This window comes from Phyllobates terribilis, unplaced genomic scaffold, assembly GCF_046119375.1.
Source record: "Phyllobates terribilis strain yellow unplaced genomic scaffold, ASM4611937v1 Scaffold_9__5_contigs__length_417890890, whole genome shotgun sequence".
NCBI lineage: Eukaryota > Metazoa > Chordata > Amphibia > Anura > Dendrobatidae > Phyllobates > Phyllobates terribilis.
This window is the reverse complement of record NW_027362769.1, coordinates 411,708,872-411,736,810: the sequence shown is the minus strand read 5'-3', so window position 1 is coordinate 411,736,810 and position 27,939 is coordinate 411,708,872. Positions and strand designations below refer to the sequence as shown.

Genomic DNA, 27,939 nt, shown 5'->3' with positions numbered 1-27,939 from the left:
GTTCTCTATGGACCACAGTATCTCCATAGGGTCTGGACTCCCCCCATCTCGCTGCCCACCCGGGACATCCCACAGCCTCATAGTAGGATAATGGGGACGAGCGTGAGAGAAACTAGAAGCTTTATATTTAGGAAGATCTGAGACAGCACAATGTAGTGAGAGGAGGCTGGTCAGGCGGGCAGTCAGAGCGTGATCTGCAGGCAGGAGCCCAGGGCCGACACATCCGGGAGAGGCGCAGAGATGCCCGCCACGCTGCGACCACCCGACACATGGAACATCTGCAGCTGAACTCCGGCGACAGCAAGAACGTCTGCAATAGAAGAGAAGAGGGTGAGGAGGGAAACCAGGAGCAGGCGGGGCCCAGAGCCGAAGTCCCACCAGGGCCCAGAGCCGAAGTCCCACCAGGGCCCAGAGCCGAAATCCCACCAGGGCCCAGAGCCGAAATCCCACCAGGGCCCAGAGCCAAAGTCCCACCAGGGCCGACGTCAGCTGGAGGTTGTATGTTCTCCCCGGGCTTCCTCACACAATCCAGAGACCGACTGAGGTGTAGACCGTGTAATGACTCTATATAATAGATCCCTCTGCGTGTAATGACTCTATATAATAGATCCCTCTGCGTGTAATGACTCTATATAATAGATCCCTCTGCGTGTAATGACTCTATATAATAGATCCCTCTGCGTGTAATGACTCTATATAATAGATCCCTCTGCGTGTAATGACTCTATATAATAGATCCCTCTGCGTGTAATGACTCTATATAATAGATCCCTCTGCGTGTAATGACTCTATATAATAGATCCCGCTGCGTGTAATGACTCTATATAATAGATCCCGCTGCGTGTAATGACTCTATATAATAGATCCCTCTGCGTGTAATGACTCTATATAATAGATCCCTCTGTGTGTAATGACTCTATATAATAGATCCCTGTGTGTAATGACTCTATATAATAGATCCCTCTGTGTGTAATGACTCTATATAATAGATCCCTCTGTGTGTAATGACTCTATATAATAGATCCCTCTGTGTGTAATGACTCTATATAATAGATCCCTCTGCGTGTAATGACTCTATATAATAGATCCCTCTGCGTGTAATGACTCTATATAATAGATCCCTCTGCGTGTAATGACTCTATATAATAGATCCCTCTGCGTGTAATGACTCTATATAATAGATCCCGCTGCGTGTAATGACTCTATATAATAGATCCCTCTGCGTGTAATGACTCTATATAATAGATCCCTCTGCGTGTAATGACTCTATATAATAGATCCCTCTGCGTGTAATGACTCTATATAATAGATCCCTCTGTGTGTAATGACTCTATATAATAGATCCCTCTGCGTGTAATGACTCTATATAATAGATCCCTCTGCGTGTAATGACTCTATATAATAGATCCCTCTGTGTATAATGACTCTATATAATAGATCCCTGTGTGTAATGACTCTATATAATAGATCCCTCTGTGTGTAATGACTCTATATAATAGAGATAGACTGATCACAGCCAAACACTCTGAGAATATTCGACTTATAAGTTGGCGCACCAGTTACCATACTGACGATCTTCCAGAACTGCTGGTGGAGACAGTCAGTATGACGAGGGGATAGGCCAGGTGGCACACATGCCGGGGGGCTACTCACCTAGAAGGTTTGGGAGCTTCGTCTCGCCCGTCCACACCAGCAGTGTTCCATCCAGTGACACCGGACTTCTGAAGCGAGAAGATCCCACCTGAATCAGGCAGGGGGTCTGACCTGCCAGCCCCCCCACTAAACGCAGTCCTGCTCCCGACACTTCCAAAGTCGGGTCTGCCGAGTCCTCGGAATATCGAGAAGTCACCTGAAAGAGAATGGAGGGGGATGATGGCGGCTGAGCGGCCATGGGGGGGGGGGGGGGGGGCATCGAGGTTATTCTGGAGTCTGGGCCAGATATCCTGAGAAGACGATGCCACCCGACCCAACAACCTGACGATGCCACCCGACCCAAAAACCTGACGATGGCACCCGACCCAACAACCTGACGATGGCACCCGACCCAACAACCTGACGATGGCACCCGACCCAACAACCTGACGATGGCACCCGACCCAACAACCTGACGATGGCACCCGACCCAACAACCTGACGATGCCACCCGACCCAACAACCTGACGATGGTGCCCTACAGTGAGACATCACCTGGATTCCGACTTCTTTGGCGAAGAGACAGGCGTTCACCAGATTAACTTTCTTGTCTGGGTGTTGGAGAAGTCCGATTGCAACGGCCGAGCAGAGGAATGAGCCAGAGTTCTTCAGAGCGCCCCCTAGTGGTAGAAGAAGTGGGATAAGCTGAGCGACTGATTGTCCAGTTCCCAGAGATCTCTGGATGACAGATCTGATGACAGCGAGCCTCAATCCCTCCCTCCGCGCCTTCTGTGGTCTATTCAGCAGATACGAGGCGAGGTCTGGCCACCATGGAGGCCACTCACCTGTAGTGATCACCTGGATCTCTCCTCGGACCTCTGGTGACAGGGAGCGAAGAAGACGACCCAGCGCTTCCCCCAACCTCAGCCAGGGTTTGGTCTCTGGGGAGAAGGCCTTAGTGAGGGCCGGGGCGTTCACCTGAGAAGACACAAACATGTCAGTATTAACTGAGGGTCACTCCTCCGATGTGCCGGTACCCCCCCCATTCCCGATGTGCCAGTACACCCCCCCATTCCCGATGTGCCAGTACCGCCCCATCTCCAATGTACCAGTACCCCCCCACCTCCGATGTGCTTTTAACTCTCACCCCCGATGTGCCAGTACCCCCCACCTCTGATGTGCTAGTACCCCCCCATCCCCGATGTGCCAGTATAGCCCCATCTCCAATGTACCAGTACCCCCCCACCTCCGATGTGCTATTAACTCTCACCCCCGATGTGCCAGTACCCCCCTCACCCCCAATGTACAAGTACCCCCCACCTCCGATGTGCCAGTACCCCCCCATTCCTGATGTGCAAGCACCCCCACAACCCCAATGTGCCAGTATCGCCCCATCTCCATTGTGCCAGTAACCCCCCCAACCCCAATGTGCCAGTAACCCCCCCTCACCCCTGTTGTGCCAGTAACCCCCCCACTTCTAATGTGCCAGTACCCCCCCACCCTCACCCCTGATGTGCCAGTAACCCCCTACACCCGATGTGCCAGTAACCCCCCACCTCCGATGTGCCAGTACCCCCCCCATTCCCGATGTGCCAGTACCCTCTCCCACCTCCGATGTCCAGTAACCCTCCCTCCCTTACCCCTGATGTGCCAGTACCCCCCCACCCTTGATGTGCCAGTACCCCTCCACCTCCGATGTGCCAGTACTCCCCCACCTCCGATGTGCCAGTACCCCCCCGGGCACACACAGGCACTCGCCTGCTTGCACTAGGTATGATCAGATGCACACTGTTCGCAGCCTCGGACTGAGGAGAATCATTATTACCAGAGAGGAGAAAAAGCAGAAGACAATTAGCTCATCACTGCCGAAATAATGAGCAAGAGGTCAGGTCCATCAGAGGAGGCCAAAAATATCAAGGCAGGAGGCGAAGCACTTCCTCTTACTAAAGTCTACAGGAAACGTCGCGGCCCCTCCTAAACTGGAATGACAGACGCTACAGTGCGCCCCACAGGTCCCCCCCCACCCAGACGCTACAGTCCGCCACACAGGTCCCCCCCGCGGATGCTACAGTCCTCCACACAGGTCCCGCCCGCGAACGCTACAGTCCGCAACACAGGTCCCCCCCCCCCACGGACGCTACAGTCCGCCACACAGGTCCCCCCCGCGAACGCTACAGTCCGCAACACAGGTCCCCCCCCCACGGACGCTACAGTCCGCCACACAGGTCCCCCCCGTGGACGCTACAGTCCGCCACACAGGTCCCCCCTTCGGATGCTACAGTCCGCCACACAGGTCCCCCCTTCGGACGCTACAGTCCGCCACACAGGTCCCCCCTTCGGATGCTACAGTCCGCCAAACAGGTCCCCCCTTCGGACGCTACAGTGCGCCCCACAGGTCCCCCCCGCGGACGCTACAGTCCGCCACACAGGTACCCCCCGCGGACGCTACAGTCCGCCACACAGGTCCCCCCAGCGGACGCTACAGTCCGCCCCACAGGTGCCCCGCCCACACAGACGATACAGTCCGCCCCACAGGTCCCCCCCACCTGGACGCTACAGTCCGCCCCACAGGTCCACCCCCACCTGGACGCTACAGTCCGCCCCACAGGTCCCCCCCACCTGGACGCTACAGTCCGCCCCACAGGTCCCCCCCCCCGCAGACGCTACAGTCCGCCCCACAGGTCCCCCCCGCGGAAACTACAGTCCGCCCCACAGGTCCCCCCCCGCGGACGCTACAGTCCGCCCCACAGGTCCCCCCCGCGGACGCTACAGTCCGCCACACAGGTCCCCCCCCGCGGACGCTACAGTCCGCCACACTGGTTCCCCCCGCGGACGCTACAGTCCGCCCCACAGCTTCCCCCCCCCCCCCCCGAGGACGCTACAGTCCGCCCCACAGCTCCCCCCCGCGGACGCTACACTCCGCCACACAGGTTCCCCCCGCGGACGCTACAGTCCGCCCCACAGCTCCCCCCCCGCAGACGCTACAGTCCGCCCCACAGCTCCCCCCCCGCGGAAGCTACAGTCCGCCACACAGGTCCCCCCCGCGGACGCTACAGTCCGCAAAACAGGTCCCCCCCGCGGACAATACAGTCCGCCACACAGGTCACCGCCGCGGACGCTACAGTCCGCCCCACAGGTGCCCCGCCCACACAGACGCTACAGTGCGCCCCACAGGTCCCCCCCACCCGGACGCTACAGTCCGCCACACAGGTCCCCCCCCGCGGATGCTACAGTCCTCCACACAGGTCCCCCCCGCGAACGCTACAGTCCGCAACACAGGTCCCCCCCCCCCCCCCCACGGACGCTACAGTCCGCCACACAGGTCCCCCCCGTGGACGCTACAGTCCGCCACACAGGTCCCCCCCGCGAACGCTACAGTCCGCAACACAGGTCCCCCCCACGGACGCTACAATCCGCCACACAGGTCCCCCCCCCACGGACGCTACAGTCTGCCACACAGGTCCCCCCCGTGGACGCTACAGTCCGCCACACAGGTCCCCCCTTCGGACGCTACAGTCCGCCACACAGGTCCCCCCTTCGGACGCTACAGTCCGCCAAACAGGTCCCCCCTTCGGATGCTACAGTCCGCCAAACAGGTCCCCCCTTCGGACGCTACAGTCCGTCAAACAGGTACCCCCCGCGGACGCTACAGTCCGTCAAACAGGTACCCCCCGCGGACGCTACAGTCCGCCACACAGGTCCCCCCAGCGGACGCTACAGTCCGCCCCACAGGTGCCCCGCCCACACAGACGATACAGTCCGCCCCACAGGTCCCCCCACGGACGCTACAGTCCGCCCCACAGGTCCCCCCCACCTGGACGCTACAGTCCGCCCCACAGGTCCCCCCCACCTGGACGCTACAGTCCGCCCCACAGGTCCCCCCCACCTGGACGCTACAGTCCGCCCCACAGGTCCCCCCCCACCTGGACGCTACAGTCCGCCCCACAGGTCCCCCCCACCTGGACGCTACAGTCCGCCCCACAGGTCCCCCCCACCTGGACGCTACAGTCCGCCCCACAGGTCCCCCCCACCTGGACGCTACAGTCCGCCCCACAGGTCCCCCCCACCTGGACGCTACAGTCCGCCCCACAGCTCCCCCCCCGCAGACGCTACAGTCCGCCCCACAGCTCCCACCCCGCAGACGCTACAGTCCGCCCCACAGGTCCCCCCCCCCCACGGACGCTACAGTCCGCCACACAGGTCCCCCCCGCGGACGCTACAGTCCGCCACACAGGTCCCCCCCGCGGACGCTACAGTCCGCCACACAGGTCCCCCCGCGGATGGTACAGTCCGCCACACTGGTTCCCCCCGCGGACGCTACAGTCCGCCACACTGGTTCCCCCCGCGGACGCTACAGTCTGCCCCACAGGTCCTCCCCACCCGGACGCTACAGTCCGCCCCACAACTCCCCCCCCCCCCCCCCCCCCCGAGGACGCTACAGTCCGCCCCACAGGTCCCCCCACCCGGACGCTACAGTCCGCCACACAGGTCCCACCCGAGGACGCTACAGTCCGCCACACAGGTCCCACCCGAGGACGCTACAGTCCGCCACACAGGTCCCACCCGAGGACGCTACGGTCCGCCACACAGGTCCCACCCGAGGACGCTACGGTCCGCCACACAAGTCCCACCCGAGGACGCTACAGTCCGCCACACAAGTCCCACCCGAGGACGCTACAGTCCGCCACACAGGTCCCCCCCGAGGACGCTACAGTCCGCCACACAGGTCCCCCCCGAGGACGCTACAGTCCGCCACACAGGTCCCACCCGAGGACGCTACAGTCCGCCACACAAGTCCCACCCGAGGACGCTACAGTCCGCCACACAAGTCCCACCCGAGGACGCTACAGTCCGCCACACAAGTCCCCCCCGAGGACGCTACAGTCCGCCACACAGGTCCCCCCCGAGGACGCTACAGTCCGTCACACAGGTCCCCCCCGAGGACGCTACAGTCCGCCACACAGGTCCCTCCCCGAGGACGCTACAGTCCGCCACACAGGTCCCTCCCCGCGGACCTTGCAGTCCGCCACACAGGTCCCCCCCGCGGACGCTACAGTCTGCCACACAGGTTCCCCCCGCGGAAGCTACAGTCTGCCACACAGGTTCCCCCCGCGGAAGCTACAGTCTGCCACACAGGTTCCCCCCGCGGAAGCTACAGTCTGCCACACAGGTTCCCCCCGCGGAAGCTACAGTCTGCCACACAGGTTCCCCCCGCGGAAGCTACAGTCCGCCACACAGGTCCCCCCCGCGGACGCTACAGTCCGCCACACAGGTCCCCACCGCGGACGCTACAGTCCGCCACACAGGTCCCCCCCGCGGACAATACAGTCCGCCACACAGGTGCCCCGCCCACACAGACGATACAGTCCGCCACACAGGTCCCCCCACGGACGCTACAGTCCGCCCCACAGGTACCCCCCACCCGGACGCTACAGTCCGCACCACAAGTTTCAACCCACAGACGCTACAGTCCGCCACACAGGCCCCCCCACGGACGCAAGAATCTGCTCTACAGGCATCACACTCCTTCTTATCTTATTGGGGGGCTAGCGCTGGGGTCACACAAGTCAGTGACCACCTGTGGGATTTCCTGTAAGAGACCTCAGAAGATCTGATAACAAAAACAAAAGGCTGAAATGTGAGATTCTGGGGTCTGCTGCAGCTTCTTGTGGGGGGATACAAAAGTCTCATTGTGTGGCCGCCCACATGTGATCACAAGCAGGGGGATGGAGGGGACGTCCAGAGTCCGGGGGGCGCAGCTCATCTACAGCTGCTCGATGCTACAAAAAGTGTGGATCCTCCACAGTCAGAGGCTGAGCCGTAACATTGTTACTACCTACAGGGGGCACTAGAGACCCCGCTCTCTCCTCTGTGAGGAGGGATCTGCAGGACTGATACTGCCTATAGGGGGCACTAGAGACCCCGCTCTCTCCTCTGTGAGGGGGATCTGCAGGACTGATACTGCCTATAGGGGGCACTAGAGACCCAGCTCTCTCCTCTGTGAGGGGGATCTGCAGGACTGATACTGCCTATAGGGGGCACTAGAGACCCCGCTCTCTCCTCTGTGAGGGAGATCTGCAGGACTGATACTGCCTATAGGGGGCACTAGAGACCCCGCTCTCTCCTCTGTGAGGGGGATCTGCAGGACTGATACTGTCTATAGGGGGCACTAGAGACCCCGCTCTCTCCTCTGTGAGGAGGATCTGCAGGACTGATACTGCCTATAGGGGGCACTAGAGACCCCGCTCTCTCCTCTGTGAGGGGGATCTGCAGGACTGATACTGCCTATAGGGGGCACTAGAGACCCCGCTCTCTCCTCTGTGAGGGGGATCTGCAGGACTGATACTGTCTATAGGGGGCACTAGAGACCCCGCTCTCTCCTCTGTGAGGGGGATCTGCAGGACTGATACTGACTATAGGGGGCACTAGAGACCCCGCTCTCTCCTCTGTGAGGAGGGATCTGCAGGACCGATACTGCCTATAGGGGGGACTAGAGACCCCGCTCTCTCCTCTGTGAGGGGGATCTGCAGGACTGATACTGTCTATAGGGGGCACTAGAGACCCCGCTCTCTCCTCTGTGAGGAGGATCTGCAGGACTGATACTGCCTATAGGGGGCACTAGAGACCCCGCTCTCTCCTCTGTGAGGGGGATCTGCAGGACTGATACTGTCTATAGGGGGCACTAGAGACCCCGCTCTCTCCTCTGTGAGGGGGATCTGCAGGACTGATACTGTCTATAGGGGGCACTAGAGACCCCGCTCTCTCCTGTGTGAGGGGATCTGCAGGACTAATACTACCTATAGGGGGCACTAGAGACACCGCTCTCTCCTCTGTGAGGGGGATCTGCAGGACTTATACTGCCTATAGGGGGCACTAGAGACCCCGCTCTCTCCTCTGTGAGGGGGGGGATCTGCAGGACTGATACTGCCTATAGGGGGCACTAGAGACCCCGCTCTCTCCTCTGTGAGGGGGGGATCTGCAGGACTGATACTGCCTATAGGGGGCACTAGAGACCCCGCTCTCTCCTCTGTGAGGGGATCTGCAGGACTGACACTGTCTATAGGGGGCACTAGAGACCCCGCTCTCTCCTCTGTGAGGGGGGGCTGCAGGACTGATACTGTCTATAGGGGGCACTAGAGACCCCGCTCTCTCCCCTGTAAGGAGGGATCTGCAGGACTGATACTGACTATAGGGGGCACTAGAGACCCCGCTCTCTCCTCTGTGAGGAGGATCTGCAGGACTGATACTGTCTATAGGGGGCACTAGAGACCCCGCTCTCTCCTCTGTGAGGTGGATCTGCAGGACTGATACTGTCTATAGGGGGCACTAGAGACCCCGCTCTCTCCTCTGTGAGGTGGATCTGCAGGACTGATACTGCCTATAGGGGGCACTAGAGACCCCGCTCTCTCCTCTGTGAGGAGGGATCTGCAGGACTGATACTTTCTATAGGGGGCACTAGAGACCCCGCTCTCTCCTCTGTGAGGAGGATCTGCAGGACTGATACTCTCTATAGGGGGCACTAGAGACCCCGCTCTCTCCTCTGTGAGGGGGGATCTGCAGGACTGATACTGTCTATAGGGGGCACTAGAGACCCCGCTCTCTCCTCTGTGAGGGGGATCTGCAGGACTGATACTGCCTATAGGGGGCACTAGAGACCCCGCTCTCTCCTCTGTGAGGAGAATCTGCAGGACTGATACTTTCTATAGGGGGCACTAGAGACCCCGCTCTCTCCTCTGTGAGGAGGATCTGCAGGACTGATACTTTCTATAGGGGGCACTAGAGACCCCGCTCTCTCCTCTGTGAGGAGGATCTGCAGGACTGATACTCTCTATAGGGGGCACTAGAGACCCCGCTCTCTCCTCTGTGAGGGGGGATCTGCAGGACTGATACTGTCTATAGGGGGCACTAGAGACCCCGCTCTCTCCTCTGTGAGGGGGATCTGCAGGACTGATACTTTCTATAGGGGGCACTAGAGACCCCGCTCTCTCCTCTGTGAGGGGGATCTGCAGGACTGATACTGCCTATAGGGGGCACTAGAGACCCCGCTCTCTCCTCTGTGAGGGGGATCTGCAGGACTGTTAATGTCTATAGGGGGCACTAGAGACCCCGCTCTCTCCTCTGTGAGGAGGATCTGCAGGACTGATACTGTCTATAGGGGGCACTAGAGACCCCGCTCTCTCCTCTGTTATGGGGATCTGCAGGACTGATACTTTCTATAGGGGGCACTAGAGACCCCGCTCTCTCCTCTGTGAGGGGGATCTGCAGGACTGATACTTTCTATAGGGGGCACTAGAGACCCCACTCTCTCCTCTGTGAGGGGGATCTGCAGGACTGATACTTTCTATAGGGGGCACTAGAGACCCCGCTCTCTCCTCTGTGAGGGGGGGGATCTGCAGGACTGATACTGCCTATAGGGGGCACTAGAGACCCCGCTCTCTCCTCTGTGAGGGGGGGATCTGCAGGACTGATACTGCCTATAGGGGGCACTAGAGACCCCGCTCTCTCCTCTGTGAGGGGATCTGCAGGACTGACACTGTCTATAGGGGGCACTAGAGACCCCGCTCTCTCCTCTGTGAGGGGGGGCTGCAGGACTGATACTGTCTATAGGGGGCACTAGAGACCCCGCTCTCTCCCCTGTAAGGAGGGATCTGCAGGACTGATACTGACTATAGGGGGCACTAGAGACCCCGCTCTCTCCTCTGTGAGGAGGATCTGCAGGACTGATACTGTCTATAGGGGGCACTAGAGACCCCGCTCTCTCCTCTGTGAGGTGGATCTGCAGGACTGATACTGTCTATAGGGGGCACTAGAGACCCCGCTCTCTCCTCTGTGAGGTGGATCTGCAGGACTGATACTGCCTATAGGGGGCACTAGAGACCCCGCTCTCTCCTCTGTGAGGAGGGATCTGCAGGACTGATACTTTCTATAGGGGGCACTAGAGACCCCGCTCTCTCCTCTGTGAGGAGGATCTGCAGGACTGATACTCTCTATAGGGGGCACTAGAGACCCCGCTCTCTCCTCTGTGAGGGGGGATCTGCAGGACTGATACTGTCTATAGGGGGCACTAGAGACCCCGCTCTCTCCTCTGTGAGGGGGATCTGCAGGACTGATACTGCCTATAGGGGGCACTAGAGACCCCGCTCTCTCCTCTGTGAGGAGAATCTGCAGGACTGATACTTTCTATAGGGGGCACTAGAGACCCCGCTCTCTCCTCTGTGAGGAGGATCTGCAGGACTGATACTTTCTATAGGGGGCACTAGAGACCCCGCTCTCTCCTCTGTGAGGAGGATCTGCAGGACTGATACTCTCTATAGGGGGCACTAGAGACCCCGCTCTCTCCTCTGTGAGGGGGGATCTGCAGGACTGATACTGTCTATAGGGGGCACTAGAGACCCCGCTCTCTCCTCTGTGAGGGGGATCTGCAGGACTGATACTTTCTATAGGGGGCACTAGAGACCCCGCTCTCTCCTCTGTGAGGGGGATCTGCAGGACTGATACTGCCTATAGGGGGCACTAGAGACCCCGCTCTCTCCTCTGTGAGGGGGATCTGCAGGACTGTTAATGTCTATAGGGGGCACTAGAGACCCCGCTCTCTCCTCTGTGAGGAGGATCTGCAGGACTGATACTGTCTATAGGGGGCACTAGAGACCCCGCTCTCTCCTCTGTTATGGGGATCTGCAGGACTGATACTTTCTATAGGGGGCACTAGAGACCCCGCTCTCTCCTCTGTGAGGGGGATCTGCAGGACTGATACTTTCTATAGGGGGCACTAGAGACCCCACTCTCTCCTCTGTGAGGGGGATCTGCAGGACTGATACTTTCTATAGGGGGCACTAGAGACCCCGCTCTCTCCTCTGTGAGGGGGATCTGCAGGACTGATACTGTCTATAGGGGGCACTAGAGACCCCGCTCTCTCCTCTGTGAGGGGGATCTGCAGGAGTGATACTTTCTATAGGGGGCACTAGAGACCCCACTCTCTCCTCTGTGAGGGGGATCTGCAGGACTGATACTGTCTATAGGGGGCACTAGAGACCCCGCTCTCTCCTCTGTGAGGGGGATCTGCAGGAGTGATACTTTCTATAGGGGGCACTAGAGACCCCACTCTCTCCTCTGTGAGGGGGATCTGCAGGACTGATACTGCCTATAGGGGGCACTAGAGACCCCGCTATCTCCTCTGTGAGGGGGATCTGCAGGACTGATACTGCCTATAGGGGGCACTAGAGACCTCGCTCTCTCCTCTGTGAGGGGGTTCTGCAGGACTGATACCGTCTATAGGGGGCACTAGAGACCCCGCTCTCTCCTCTGTGAGGGGGATCTGCAGGACTGATACTGTCTATAGGGGGCACTAGAGACCCCGCTCTCTCCTCTGTGAGGGGGATCTGCAGGACTGATACTGTCTATAGGGGGCACTAGAGACCCCGCTCTCTCCTCTGTGAGGAGGATCTGCAGGACTGATACTGCCTATAGGGGGCACTAGAGACCCCCCTCTCTCCTCTGTGAGGGGGATCTGCAGGACTGATACTGCCTATAGGGGGCACTAGAGACCCCGCTCTCTCCTCTGTGAGGGGGATCTGCAGGACTGATACTGCCTATAGGGGGCACTAGAGACCCCGCTATCTCCTCTGTGAGGGGGTTCTGCAGGACTGATACTGTCTATAGGGGGCACTAGAGACCCCGCTCTCTCCTCTGTGAGGGGGATCTGCAGGACTGATACTGTCTATAGGGGGCACTAGAGACCCCGCTCTCTCCTCTGTGAGGGGGATCTGCAGGACTGATACGGTCTATAGGGGGCACTAGAGACCCCGTTCTCTCCTCTGTGAGGGGGATCTGCAGGACTGATTCTGTCTATAGGGGGCACTAGAGACCCCGCTCTCTCCTCTGTGAGGGGGATCTGCAGGACTGATACTGCCTATAGGGGGCACTAGAGACCCCGCTCTCTCCTCTGTGAGGGGGATCTGCAGGACTGATACTACCTATAGTGGGCACTAGAGACCCCGCTCTCTCCTCTGTGAGGGGATCTGCAGGACTGATACTGCCTATAGGGGGCACTAGAGACCCCCACTCTTTCCTCTATGAGGGGGATCTGCAGGACTGATATTGGTTACAGGGGGCACTAGAGACCCCGTTCTCTCCTCTGTGAGGGGGATTTGCAGGACTGATACTTTCTATAGGGGGCACTAGAGACCCCGCTCTCTCCTCTGTGAGGGGATCTGCAGGACTGATACTGTCTATAGGGGGCACTAGAGACCCCGCTCTCTCCTCTGTGAGGGGATCTGCAGGACTGATACTGCCTATAGGGGGCACTAGAGACCCCGCTCTCTCCTCTGTGAGGGGGATCTGCTGGACTGATACTGCCTATAGGGGGCACTAGAGACCCCCACTCTTTCCTCTATGAGGGGGGATCTGCAGGACTGATATTGGTTACAGGGGGCACTAGAGACCCCGCTCTTTCCTCTGTGAGGGGGGGATCTGCAGGACTGATACTGTCTATAGGGGGCACTAGAGACCCCGCTCTCTCCTCTGTGAGGGGGATCTGCAGGACTGATACTGTCTATAGGGGGCACTAGAGACCCCGCTCTCTCCTCTGTGAGGGGGATCTGCAGGACTGATACTGTCTATAGGGGGCACTAGAGACCCCGCTCTCTCCTCTCTGAGGGGGGGGATCTGCAGGACTGATACTGTCTATAGGGGCACTAGAGACCCCGCTCTCTCTCCTCTCTGAGGGGGGGATCTGCAGGACTGATACTGCCTATAGGGGGCACTAGAGACCCCGCTCTGTCCTCTGTGAGGGGGGATCTGCAGGACTGATACTGCCTATAGGGGGCACTAGAGACCCCGCTCTCTCCTCTGTGAGGGGGGATCTGCAGGACTGACACTGTCTATAGGGGGCACTAGAGACCCCGCTCTCTCCTCTGTGAGGGGGATCTGCAGGACTGATACTGTCTATAGGGGGCACTAGAGACCCCGCTCTCTCCTCTGTGAGGGGGATCTGCAGGACTGATACTGTCTATAGGGGGCACTAGAGGCCCCGCTCTCTCCTCTATGAGGGGGATCTGCAGGACTGATACTGTCTATAGGGGGCACTAGAGACCCCGCTCTCTCCTCTGTGAGGGGATCTGCAGGACTGATACCATCTATAGGGGGCACTAGAGACCCCGCTCTCTCCTCTGTGAGGGGATCTGCAGGACTGATACTGCCTATAGGGGGCACTAGAGACCCCGCTCTCTCCTCTGTGAGGAGAATCTGCAGGACTGATACTACCTATAGGGGGCACTAGAGACCCCGCTATGTCTTCTGTGAGGGGGGATCTGCAGGACTGATACTGTCTATAGGGGGCACTAGAGACCCCGCCATGTCTTCTGTGAGGGGGGATCTGCAGGACTGATACTGTCTATAGGGGGCACTAGAGACCCCGCTCTCTCCTCTGTGAGGGGGGATCCGCAGGACTGATACTGTCTGTAGGGGGCACTAGAGACCCCGCTATGTCTTCTGTGAGGGGGGATCTGCAGGACTGATACTGTCTATAGGGGGCACTAGAGACCCCGCCATGTCTTCTGTGAGGGGGGATCTGCAGGACTGATACTGTCTATAGGGGGCACTAGAGACCCCGCTCTCTCCTCTGTGAGGGGGGATCCGCAGGACTGATACTGTCTGTAGGGGGCACTAGAGACCCCGCTCTGTCCTCTGTGAGGGGATCTGCAGGACTGATACTGCCTATAGGGGGCACTAGAGAAACCGCTCTCTTTCACTGTGAGGGGGATCTGCAGGACTGATACTGTCTATAGGGGGCACTAGAGACCCCGCTCTCTCCTCTGTGAGGGGGATTTGCAGGACTGATACTGCCCATAGGGGGCACGAGACCCCGCTCTCTCCTCTGTGAGGGGATCTGCAGGACTGATACTTTCTATAGGGGGCACTAGAGACCCCGCTCTCTCCTCTGTGAGGGGGATCTGCAGGACTGATACTGTCTATAGGGGGCACTAGAGGCCCCGCTCTCTCCTCTGTGAGGAGGATCTGCAGGACTGATACTACCTATAGGGGGCACTAGAGACCCCGCTCTCTCCTCTGTGAGGTGGATCTGCAGGACTGATACTGTCTATAGGGGGCACTAGAGACCCCGCTCTCTCCTCTGTGAGGGGGATCTGCAGGACTGATACTGTCTATAGGGGGCACTAGAGACCCCGCTCTCCTCTGTGAGGAGAATCTGCAGGACTGATACTACCTATAGGGGGCACTAGAGACCCCGCTATGTCTTCTGTGAGGGGGGATCTGCAGGACTGATACTGTCTATAGGGGGCACTAGAGACCCCGCCATGTCTTCTGTGAGGGGGGATCTGCAGGACTGATACTGTCTATAGGGGGCACTAGAGACCCCGCTCTCTCCTCTGTGAGGGGGGATCCGCAGGACTGATACTGTCTGTAGGGGGCACTAGAGACCCCGCTCTGTCCTCTGTGAGGGGATCTGCAGGACTGATACTGCCTATAGGGGGCACTAGAGACCCCGCTCTGTCCTCTGTGAGGGGATCTGCAGGACTGATACTGTCTATAGGGGGCACTAGAGACCCCGCTCTCTCCTCTGTGAGGGGGGATCCGCAGGACTGATACTGTCTGTAGGGGGCACTAGAGACCCCGCTCTGTCCTCTGTGAGGGGATCTGCAGGACTGACACTGTCTATAGGGGGCACTAGAGACCCCGCTCTCTCCTCTGTGAGGGGGATTTGCAGGACTGATACTGCCCATAGGGGGCACGAGACCCCGCTCTCTCCTCTGTGAGGGGGGCTCTGTAGGACTAATACTGTCTATAGGGGGCACTAGAGACCCCGCTATGTCTTCTGTGAGGGGGGATCTGCAGGACTGATACTGTCTATAGGGCGCACTAGAGACCCCGCTCTCTCCTCTGTGAGGGGGGATCCGCAGGACTGATACTGTCTATAGGGGGCACTAGAGACCCCGCCATGTCTTCTGTGAGGGGGGATCTGCAGGACTGATACTGCCTATAGGGGGCACGAGACCCCGCTCTCTCCTCTGTGAGGGGGGCTCTGTAGGACTAATACTGTCTATAGGGGGCACTAGAGACCCCGTTCTCTCCTCTGTGAAGGGATCTGCAGGACTGATACTACCTATAGGGGGCACTAGAGACCCCGCTGTGAGGGGGATCTGCCGGCTCAGTCCGGTGACCTTAGATTCAGCAGGGGGGCTGCGTACCTCCTGCTCTGCCCTCTGCTGGTCATGTTGAGATCGCACATGCAGGACAGATTCTTTGTGTTATTTCCTCACTGATTGTATAACTGGATGAGCGAGAAATCCCGGGACCCCAGATACTCACGGCCCCCACAAGAGCGCGCTCCTTCACCAGGTCCACAATCTGTGCAGCAATCTCCTCTCCGCAGCGGTTCTGCGCCTCGTGTGTGCTGGCCCCAAGGTGGGGGAGGCTGATCACTAGTGGGTGGTCTACAAGGGCCCGATCCCGAGGAGGCTCCTGAAAGAGGGGCAGCAATGTCATATACGCCGACATCAGGGGCGCCTCAGCCGACCGGCATCAGGGGCGCCTCGGCCGACCGGCATCAGGGGCGCCTCGGCCGACCGGCATCAGGGGCGCCTCGGCCGACCGGCATCAGGGGCGCCTCGGCTCTCCCTGATGTCAGGCGTCCTGGTTGTCAGACTTATGTCAAGGTGTCACTCTTCTCACTGACCTCGGTGAAGACGTCCAGCCCGGCGCCCCCACAGCGCCCGCTCTCCAGGGCGCGCAGTAACGCCGCCTCATCGATGATTCCCCCTCGGGCGCAGTTAATGACCTGGACCCCGCGCCGACACATGGAGAACGCGGCGTCATTAATGAGACCTGGAGAAACAGAGAAGACAACTGTAGAGCGCTGTGCATACCTCCCACCTTTCTCTGCAGTCTTTTGGAGTCTGTCTCTCCAACCTCTTGCTGCAGTCTTTTGGGGTCTGTCTCTCCCACCTTTCTCTGCAGTCTTTTGGGGTCTGTCTCTCCCACCTTTCTCTGCAGTCTTTTGGGGTCTGTCTCTCCAACCTCTTGCTGCAGTCTTTTGGGGTCTGTCTCTCCCACCTTACGCTGCAGTCTTTTGGGGTCTGTCTATCCCACCTTACGCTGCAGTCTTTTGGGGTCTCTCTCCTGCTTTCCCTGCTGTCTTTTGGGGTCTGTCTCTCCAGCTTTGCCCCCTCGCTCTCGCTCAGTGATTGGATGGAGGAGACATCTGTGATCAGTGATTTTCGCGTCTTGTCACAGATTCTCTGGGATTTGGGTCTGCACTGTGACTGCGCCGTTCACACACAGGAATCTGCTCTGATCTAAACCCTCATTGTAGCTCTGCAGGATGTTTAGTGTCGTTGTCCTGCTGGAAGGTGAACCTACGCCCCGGTCTCAAGGCTCCTGCAGACTCTAACAGGTTTTCCTCCAGGATTGCCTTGTATTTAGCTCCATCCATCTTCCCATCACCTCTGACCAGCTTCCCTGCCCCTGCTGAAGAAAAGCCTCCCCACAGCAGGATGCTGCCTCCACCATGTGTGACGGTGGGGATGGTGTTTTCAGGGTAATGTGCAGTGTTCGTTTTCCCCCACACATGGGGTTAAATACAAAACGCTAAGAGTTCTTCTTTGATGTCATTGACCAGAATCTCTTCTTCCACATGCTCGCTGGATCTTATGGCTTTCAAAAATGACTATCTTCTTCCTGCTCTTCCATAAAAGGCGAAATTTGTGGAGTATATGACTAATAGTTGTCCTATGGACAGATTCTCCCTCCTGAGCTGTGGATCTCTGCAGCTCCAGCATGGGTCTCTTCACTGCTTCTCTCATTAGTGCTTTCCTTCGCTTGAGATGTCAGGTTAGATGGTGGCCAAGTGTCGGTAGGTTTGCAGTTGTGCCATACTCCTTTCATTTCTGGATGATGGATTGATGCTCCATGAGATGTTCAGAGGTTGAGCTATTTTCTATAACCTAACCCTGCTTTACTCTTCACAGCTTTATCCCTGACCTGTCTGGTGGGCTCCTTGGCTTTCAGCTTTATCCTTGACCTATCTGGTGGGCTCCTTGGTTTTCATGATGCTGTTTGACCACTAATGTTCTCACACAAACCTCTGCGGTCTTCACAGAACAGATGTAGTTATACTGTGAAGAATCACACCCAGGAGGACGCAATGTGCTCATTATGGGACTTCTGGGGACGATTGATCACTCGGGATTTTATTTAGGGAAATCAGACTACAGGGGGCTGAATACTAATGCACAGAACAATGTTCAGATATATTTTTTTACAATAAACAGAAAACCTTGTATCATTTCCTTCACAAGTCACTAATCCTTGTAACTTTGTGTTTAATCACATAAAATACATCTCAGTTTGTGGCTGGAATGACAAAAATGTGGAAAAGTTCACGGGGTATGAAGACATTTTCAAGGCAGTGCATATACCTGTGGTGGAGGGCAGTAGAGGAGTGTGCACAGTGATGTAGTCGCACTGTCCCCAGATTTCTTCTAGAGGAAACTGTTGAACCCCAAACTCCGCTGTGACTTCTGGGGGGATTATGGGATCGTATCCAATAGTCTGCGGAAGAAAGAAGAAAATAAGGGACAGGAAGAAGGAACCGGAGACAAAACCGAGAAGGCAGGGGGAGACAAAACCGGGAAGGCAGGGGGAGACAAAACCGGGAAGGCAGGGGGAGACAAAACCGGGAAGGCAGGGGGAGACAAAACCGGGAAGGCAGGGGGAGACAAAACCGGGAAGGCAGACGGGAGGGACTGATGATGAGGTCCGAGAGCATTGCTTGCAGGCGGTATGGAATAAGCAGGGACTGGCAAAACCTTAGGTGGGGAGACATGGAAGTGACTTCAAAGGGTGGCTCCTCCGATTTGAAGACGCCGTGGAGCTCGGGGCCGTGGAGCTCGGGGAGGCGGAGCACAGGGCCATGGAGCTCGGGGCCGTGGAGCTCGGGGCCGTGGAGCTCGGGGCCGTGGAGCTCGGGGCGGCGGAGCACAGGGCCGTGGAGCTCGGGGCGGCAGAGCACGGAGGCGCCATCAGACAGTTACGCACCTTCATCTGGAATGACTGCATCCTTGTTGCCACTTCTTTCCCGATCCGTCCGAGCCCCAGGATTCCCAGCGTCTTCCCGTGCAACTCGGAGCCCATGTACTGGGGATGGGGACAGAAGATGGTTAGTGCGGGTTCTTACTGGTTTCGCTCACCCTCGTGTGTCTGCCTGGTGACCCCCCACCACTACACTATTTTCTGACCCTTCAGCTCCTCCTCACCCTCATTACCCAGAACGCTCCTGAAACCTTGTGGTCCGTACCTTCTTCCGGTCCCATTTCCCCTGCTTCATTGATGATGCGGCCTGAGGAACCTGCCTGAAAACAGACGATAAGTGAAGACCCGATCACACCACTAATCCCAGCATAAGTAAGTACACCCACCTGGAGAGGCTGAGGATGAGGCCGCACGTCAGCTCCGCCGCACTGAGGCTGTTTCCGGTGGGTGTGCTGCACAGAGAGAGGGGGACAAATGATTGTCACACAGCAGACGAGTGGTCAGACCCCAACAGATGAGCCCCCCTAATGAAGGAGCACCGGAGAAGAGCGGCCGGCGCGGGGGGGGGGGGGGGGGGGAGAGATGTAGAAGAGACGCGTCTAGAGTGCTGCACCCATAATGTGCTGGCCGAAACTAACCGTAACACATCAAAAGTAAGAAAAGTGAGTAAAGCTCTGGAGTATAATACAGGATGTAACTCAGGATCAGTAATGTAATGTATGTACATAGTGAGTGCACCAGCAGAATAGTGAGTGCAGCTCTGGAGTATAATACAGGATGTAACTCAGGATCAGTAATGTAATGTATGTACACAGTGACTGCACCAGCAGAATAGTGAGTGCAGCTCTGGAGTATAATACAGGATGTAACTCAGGATCAGTAATGTAATGTATGTACACAGAGACTGCACCAGCAGAATAGTGAGTGCAGCTCTGGAGTATAATACAGGATATAACTCAGGATCAGTAATGTAATATATGTACACAGTGACTGCACCAGCAGAATAGTGAGTGCAGCTCTGGAGTATAATACAGGAGGTAACTCAGGATCAGTAATGTAATGTATGTACACAGTGACTGCACCAGCAGAATAGTGAGTGCAGCTCTGGAGTATAATACAGGAGGTAACTCAGGATCAGTAATGTAATGTATGTACACAGTGACTGCACCAGCAGAATAGTGAGTGCAGCTCTGGAGGATAATACAGGATGTAACTCAGGATCAGTAATGTAATGTATGTACACAGTGACTGCACCAGCAGAATAGTGAGTGCAGCTCTGGAGTATAATACAGGATGTAACTCAGGATCAGTAATGTAATGTATGTACACAGTGACTGTACCAGCAGAATAGTGAGTGCAGCTCTGGAGTATAATACAGGATGTAACTCAGGATCAGTAATGTAATGTATGTACACAGTGACTGCACCAGCAGAATAGTGAGTGCAGCTCTGGAGTATAATACAGGATGTAACTCAGGATCAGTAATGTAATGTATGTACACAGTGACTGCACCAGTAGAATAGTGAGTGCAGCTCTGGAGTATAATACAGGATGTAACTCAGGATCAGTAATGTAATGTATGTACACAGTGACTGCACCAGCAGAATAGTGAGTGCAGCTCTGGAGTATAATACAGGATGTAACTCAGGATCAGTAATGTAATGTATGTACACAGTGACTGCACCAGCAGAATAGTGAGTGCAGCTCTGGAGTATAATACAGGATGTAACTCAGGATCAGTAATGTAATGTATGTACACAGTGACTGCACCAGCAGAATAGTGAGTGCAGCTCTGGAGTATAATACAGGAGGTAACTCAGGATCAGTAATGTAATGTATGTACACAGTGACTGCACCAGCAGAATAGTGAGTGCAGCTCTGGGGTATAATACAGGACGTAACTCAGGATCAGTAATGTAATGTATGTACACAGTGACTGCACCAGCAGAATAGTGAGTGCAGCTCTGGAGTATAATACAGGAGGTAACTCAGGATCAGTAATGTAATGTATGTACACAGTGACTGCACCAGCAGAATAGTGAGTGCAGCTCTGGAGTATAATACAGGAGGTAACTCAGGATCAGTAATGTAATGTATGTACACAGTGACTGCACCAGTAGAATAGCGAGTGCAGCTCTGGAGTATAATACAGGATGTAACTCAGGATCAGTAATGTAATGTATGTACACAGTGACTGCACCAGCAGAATAGTGAGTGCAGCTCTGGAGAATAATACAGGATTAGTACAGGGGTCAGCGCCTTCTACGACAACCTCTCATCGGTTTGACATCATACATGAGGCTCTTACTTCATTACAATGATCCCGTTCATGGTCGCAGCTTCCACATCCACATTGTCCACTCCCGTCCCTGCTCGTCCCACCACCTTCAGTCTTCTTCCTGTAGTCAGAACTTCTGCGGAGACCTTGGTGGCTGAACGGACAATAAGCCCATCATAGTCCTGTGGGGTCAGAGAGATCGCAGTCAATGAGAAGCAGCAGGGAATGACGGGCCCCTCATCATTCATATACAGTATGTATGCCTGCAACTCACTACTGCACTCACTGGAAGTGCCAACTACTCATAGAGGCAGCGGAGCCAGGCTAGCCGCTCCACGATCTCCAGCCGTCTCCAGGCAGCGGGGCCAGGCTAGCCGCTCCACGTGCTCCAGCCCCCTCCAGGCAGCGGGGCCAGGCCAGCCGCTCCACGTGCTCCAGCCCCCTCCAGGCAGCGGGGCCAGGCCAGCCGCTCCACGTGCTCCAGCCCCCTCCAGGCAGCGGGGCCAGGCCAGCCGCTCCACGTGCTCCAGCCGTCTCCAGGCAGAGGGGCCAGGCCAGCCGCTCCACGTGCTCCAGCCGTCTCCAGGCAGAGGGGCCAGGCCAGCCGCTCCACGTGCTCCAGCCGTCTCCAGGCAGCGGGGCCAGGCCAGCCGCTCCACGTGCTCCAGCCGTCTCCAGGCAGCGGGACCAGGCCAGCCGCTCCACGTGCTCCAGCCGTCTCCAGGCAGCGGGGCCAGGCCAGCCGCTCCACGTGCTCCAGCCCCCTCCAGGCAGCGGGGCCAGGCCAGCCGCTCCACGTGCTCCAGCCGTCTCCAGGCAGCGGGACCAGGCCAGCCGCTCCACGTGCTCCAGCCGTCTCCAGGCAGCGGGGCCAGGCCAGCCGCTCCACGTGCTCCAGCCCCCTCCAGGCAGCGGGGCCAGGCCAGCCGCTCCACGTGCTCCAGCCCCCTCCAGGCAGCGGGGCCAGGCCAGCCGCTCCACGATCTCCAGCCGTCTCCAGGCAGCGGGGCCAGGCCAGCCGCTCCACGTGCTCCAGCCCCCTCCAGGCAGCGGGGCCAGGCCAGCCGCTCCACGTGCTCCAGCCCCCTCCAGGCAGCGGGGCCAGGCCAGCCGCTCCACGTGCTCCAGCCGTCTCCAGGCAGAGGGGCCAGGCCAGCCGCTCCACGTGCTCCAGCCGTCTCCAGGCAGAGGGGCCAGGCCAGCCGCTCCACGTGCTCCAGCCGTCTCCAGGCAGAGGGGCCAGGCCAGCCGCTCCACGTGCTCCAGCCGTCTCCAGGCAGAGGGGCCAGGCCAGCCGCTCCACGTGCTCCAGCCGTCTCCAGGCAGCGGGGCCAGGCCAGCCGCTCCACGTGCTCCAGCCCCCTCCAGGCAGCGGGGCCAGGCCAGCCGCTCCACGTGCTCCAGCCCCCTCCAGGCAGCGGGGCCAGGCCAGCCGCTCCACGTGCTCCAGCCCCCTCCAGGCAGCGGGGCCAGGCCAGCCGCTCCACGTGCTCCAGCCCCCTCCAGGCAGCGGGGCCAGGCCAGCCGCTCCACGTGCTCCAGCCCCCTCCAGGCAGCGGGGCCAGGCCAGCCGCTCCACGTGCTCCAGCCCCCTCCAGGCAGCGGGGCCAGGCCAGCCGCTCCACGTGCTCCAGCCCCCTCCAGGCAGCGGGGCCAGGCCAGCCGCTCCACGTGCTCCAGCCCCCTCCAGGCAGCGGGGCCAGGCCAGCCGCTCCACGTGCTCCAGCCCCCTCCAGGCAGCGGGGCCAGGCCAGCCGCTCCACGTGCTCCAGCCCCCTCCAGGCAGCGGGGCCAGGCCAGCCGCTCCACGTGCTCCAGCCCCCTCCAGGCAGCGGGGCCAGGCCAGCCGCTCCACGTGCTCCAGCCCCCTCCAGGCAGCGGGGCCAGGCCAGCCGCTCCACGTGCTCCAGCCCCCTCCAGGCAGCGGGGCCAGGCCAGCCGCTCCACGTGCTCCAGCCCCCTCCAGGCAGCGGGGCCAGGCCAGCCGCTCCACGTGCTCCAGCCCCCTCCAGGCAGCGGGGCCAGGCCAGCCGCTCCACGTGCTCCAGCCGTCTCCAGGCAGCGGGGCCAGGCCAGCCGCTCCACGTGCTCCAGCCGTCTCCAGGCAGCGGGGCCAGGCCAGCCGCTCCACGTGCTCCAGCCGTCTCCAGGCAGCGGGGCCAGGCCAGCCGCTCCACGTGCTCCAGCCGTCTCCAGGCAGCGGGGCCAGGCCAGCCGCTCCACGTGCTCCAGCCGTCTCCAGGCAGCGGGGCCAGGCTAGCCGCTCCACGTGCTCCAGCCGTCTCCAGGCAGCGGGGCCAGGCTAGCCGCTCCACGTGCTCCAGCCGTCTCCAGGCAGCGGGGCCAGGCTAGCCGCTCCACGTGCTGCAGCCGTCTCTGTCTAAGGCTATGTGCCCACGATGCAGAAATGAAGCAGAAATTTTCCGCAGCGTTTCTGCATGTCCTTGGCAGTAAAAAAGCCTGCGGAATTTACACGCGTTTTTTTAAGCATTTTTGAAGCGTTTTTACTCGCGGATTTGCCATGTGTTTTTCCAGTGCATTGTGTCAGCAAATCCACATGCGGAAACGCACAAAGAATGGTCATGCTGCGTTTATTTCCGCACCTAAAATCCATGCCGAAAAAATCCTGACCATGTGCACAGAACTAGGAAAATGTGATAGGAAGTCCTAGGATAAGACGGGCAACGTCTCTGCTGCATTTCCCCATGGAAAAAATGCACAAAAATGCACCAAATCCGCATCGTGTGCACACAGCCTAAATGTACCCCAAAAGTTTCCACGTTCCCAATTGTTACTATGCTCAGAGACGTGGTCTCTATCCGCAGACAAGAATATTACTTCTGCTTCACTTCAGATTTCTTACTGGGCCATTATAGGTGGGAGTTTAGGGCTGAGACCACCAGTGTCTCCAATCTCTAGAAAAAGGGATCTGATAAACGGAGCGGCTTCCGCTATGCCGGTCCGTGGTGCACACTCCAGAGATGCCAGGTGATTGCAGATGGAGCCATATAGTCTCAAGATACTGAGCGTGAAGGAGTCTTCCATAGTCTTCCTCACCACGAAAGCTTTAGGACATAAAAGTTGAGATGATCTGCAGCTTCGTCCGGTCAACCATCAGATGTTTCATGACTTGAAGACCAGGGTGGAAGCCACAGGACAATCAGAAGCTCAAACACCACAAGAACATCGTTCATCATGATGGACACAATGGAAAGTGTTCAGGAGGAAAGTCCCAAGGACGGGATTCTCCTCTCAGTCATGAAGCACAACCGTCTCTAGAACAAATTAGATAATTGGTGCAAAGTGAAAGGTTACTGTGTCCTGTACACCGGTGTAACGGGCAGCACGGTGGCTCAGTGGTTAGCACTGCAGCGCTGGGGTCCTGGGTTCAAATCCCACCAAGGACAACATCAGCAAGGAGTTTATATGTTCTCCCCGTGTTTCGTGGGTTTCCTCCGGGTTCTCCGGTTTCCTCTCCACAGACTGATAGGGGATGTGGATTGTGAGCCCCAATGGGGACAGTGATATTATCTGTACAGCGCAGCTGAATTAATGGTGCTATATAAGGGAGTAAAATAAATAAATATCTGTATATATACTTAGCACAGTACAACTAGTAGTGGGCGGTGAGCGGCTATACACGACAGAAATGTTACTCCTCCCGGGGGACACCTGGGTCCACCCTCCTACTCCTCCTCCCGGGGGACACCTGGGTCCACCCTCCTACTCCTCCTCCTCCTCCTCCTCCTGGTGGACACCTCGGTCCACCCTCCTCCTCCTCCTGGTGGACACCTCGGCCCACCATCCCTCTCCTTCTCCTCCTGGGGGACACCTCGGCCCACCCTCCTTCTCCCTCTGGAGTACACCTCGGCCCACCCTCCTTCTCCTCCTGGTGGACACCTCGGCCCACCCTCCTTCTCCTCCTGGTGGACACCTCGGCCCACCCTCCTTCTCCTCCTGGTGGACACCTCGGCCCACCCTCCTTCTCCTCCTGGTGGACACCTCGGCCCACCCTCCTTCTCCTCCTGGTGGACACCTCGGCCCACCCTCCTTCTCCTCCTGGTGGACACCTCGGCCCACCCTCCTTCTCCTCCTGGTGGACACCTCGGCCCACCCTCCTTCTCCTCCTGGTGGACACCTCGGCCCACCCTCCTTCTCCTCCTGGTGGACACCTCGGCCCACCCTCCTTCTCCTCCTGGTGGACACCTCGGTCCACCCTCCTTCTCCTCCTGGTGGACACCTCGGCCCACCCTCCTTCTCCCTCTGGAGTACACCTCGGCCCACCCCCCTTCTCCTCCTGGTGGACACCTCGGCCCACCCTCCTTCTCCTCCTGGTGGATACCTCGGCCCACCCTCCTCCTCCTGGTGGACACCTCGGTCCACCCTCCTCCTCCTCCTCAGCTCCTCCTCCTCTCGTGACACTTTTAGCTTTTGTTGCATCAGACTTTGCAATGAATGAGGTTTTCCATCAGCTGAACCTGTGACATGTGCAGAGCATTGCACCTCACACAGCATAACGGACAATACACTTCTTGGTGTGGATTAATAACTGGGCCACACTTCTGCAGATTATCACTCCTGAGCAGTCTGATACTGAGCTGTGTGCACAGAAATCATCAGCACAGTTCAGTTTCCTCCCTGCAGAGTATTGCATTACAAACTATATCATACAAGCTACAAAGCAATTTCTCTGCAGAACATCTCACTAGGTAGTCATGCATTGTGGAGGGGGGATGCATATGCCTTGCAGAGAGTTGGGTCTACTTACTGTCAGCAGAGCATTGCTCCACTTTTGCTATGGCAGCTGACAATTACACTGCACGCTCGTGGTGCAGGGCATTGCTCCTTTCTTAGTACTGTGCAGACTGTCGCTGCTCTGCTGAGGTTTTCCAATGAAGGCCTTGCTGTATTCCGCAGAGCATTGCATTGTACTAGCCTGCAGAGCATTGCTCTTTAGCACCAGCAGCACTTCTCTCTGCAGCCCCCCTGCTGCACAGCCCCCCACCACCAGATCACTGCTCTCCTACCTTTATCTGGGCGAGCAGATCTTGGGGGCTCAGTCCGGGGCTTTCTGTCACTTCTATGCCCCCCTGAGACCGCAGAATCTCAGCACAAGCCGGAGCCAGGCTGTCACTGATGAGGACCCGTCTGATATCCGACAGAGCCATGCTCTCTGCTCTGCTGAGGTCTCTGCTCTGCAGCGGGCTGTGCTCTGCTGAGGTCTCTGCTCTGCAGCGGGCTGTGCTCTGCTGAGGTCTCTGCTCTGCAGCGGGCTGTGCTCTGCTGAGGTCTCTGCTCTGCAGCGGGCTGTGCTCTGCTGAGGTCTCTGCTCTGCAGTCTCCTGTGCTGACAATGCGGCTATGACTCCAATCACATCCAACTCATTCCCTCACATTTTCTGAATCAATGAATTCAAATCTCCTCCCTCTCTCCTCACAGTCCCTCCTCCATCCTCCTTCTCTCCTCACAGTCCCTCCTCCATCCTCCTTCTCTCCTCACAGTCCCTCCTCCATCCTCCTTCTCTCCTCACAGTCCCTCCTCCATCCTCCTTCTCTCCTCACAGTCCCTCCTCCATCCTCCTTCTCTCCTCACAGTCCCTCCTCCATCCTCCCTCTCTCCTCACAGTCCCTCCTCCATCCTCCTTCTCTCCTCACAGTCCCTCCTCCATCCTCCCTCTCTCCTCACAGTCCCTCCTCCATCCTCCTTCTCTCCTCTCAGTCCCTCCACCATCCTCCCTCTCTCCTCACAGTCCCTCCTCCATCCTCCCTCTCTCCTCACAGTCCCTCCTCCATCCTCCTTCTCTCCTCACAGTCCCTCCTCCATCCTCCTTCTCTCCTCACAGTCCCTCCTCCATCCTCCTTCTCTCCTCACAGTCCCTCCTCCATCCTCCTTCTCTCCTCACAGTCCCTCCTCCATCCTCCCTCTCTCCTCACAGTCCCTCCTCCATCCTCCTTCTCTCCTCTCAGTCCCTCCGCCATCCTCCCTCTCTCCTCACAGTCCCTCCTCCATCCTCCCTCTCTCCTCTCAGTCCCTCCGCCATCCTCCCTCTCTCCTCACAGTCCCTCCTCCATCCTCCCTCTCTCCTCACAGTCCCTCCTCCATCCTCCCTCTCTCCTCACAGTCCCTCCTCCATCCTCCCTCTCTCCTCACAGTCCCTCCTCCATCCTCCCTCTCTCCTCTCAGTCCCTTCTCCATCCTCCCTCTCTCCTCTCAGTCCCTCCTCCATCCTCCCTCTCTCCTCACAGTCCCTCTTCCATCCTCCCTCTCTCCTCACAGTCCCTCCTCCATCCTCCTTCTCTCCTCACAGTCCCTCCTCCATCCTCCTTCTCTCCTCACAGTCCCTCCTCCATCCTCCCTCTCTCCTCACAGTCCCTCCTCCATCCTCCTTCTCTCCTCACAGTCCCTCCTCCATCCTCCCTCTCTCCTCACAGTCCCTCCTCCATCCTCCTTCTCTCCTCTCAGTCCCTCCGCCATCCTCCCTCTCTCCTCACAGTCCCTCCTCCATCCTCCCTCTCTCCTCACAGTCCCTCCTCCATCCTCCCTCTCTCCTCACAGTCCCTCCGCCATCCTCCCTCTCTCCTCACAGTCCCTCCTCCATCCTCCCTCTCTCCTCACAGTCCCTCCTCCATCCTCCCTCTCTCCTCACAGTCCCTCCTCCATCCTCCCTCTCTCCTCTCAGTCCCTTCTCCATCCTCCCTCTCTCCTCTCAGTCCCTCCTCCATCCTCCCTCTCTCCTCACAGTCCCTCTTCCATCCTCCCTCTCTCCTCACAGTCCCTCTTCCATCCTCCCTCTCTCCTCACAGTCCCTCCTCTATCCTCCCTCTCTCCTCACAGTCCCTCCTCCATCCTCCCTCTCTACTGACAGTCCCTCCTCCATCCTCCCTCTCTCCTCACAGTCCCTCCTCCATCATCCCTTTCTCCTCATAGTCCCTCCTCCATTCTCCCTCTCTCCTCAGTCTCTCCTCCATCCTCCCTCTCTCCTC

At 58.1% G+C, this 27,939-nt stretch overlaps 1 protein-coding gene across 1 annotated transcript; it reads right to left on the bottom strand.

Moving 5' to 3' along the window:
• Nucleotides 1-103: 103 nt before the first annotated feature.
• On the bottom strand, nucleotides 104-26,413 carry PHGDH (phosphoglycerate dehydrogenase). The gene is made up of 12 exons (XM_073646085.1): nucleotides 25,984-26,413; nucleotides 20,987-21,138; nucleotides 19,065-19,130; nucleotides 18,944-18,998; nucleotides 18,685-18,783; nucleotides 18,066-18,198; nucleotides 16,325-16,473; nucleotides 15,958-16,110; nucleotides 2,478-2,610; nucleotides 2,188-2,312; nucleotides 1,654-1,849; nucleotides 104-310 (listed from the first exon to the last, which is right to left on the bottom strand). Exons 1-12 carry the CDS (start codon nucleotides 26,122-26,124, stop codon nucleotides 183-185), a joined length of 1,530 nt encoding a protein of 509 aa, XP_073502186.1. The 5' UTR covers nucleotides 26,125-26,413; the 3' UTR covers nucleotides 104-182.
• Nucleotides 26,414-27,939: the final 1,526 nt, after the last annotated feature.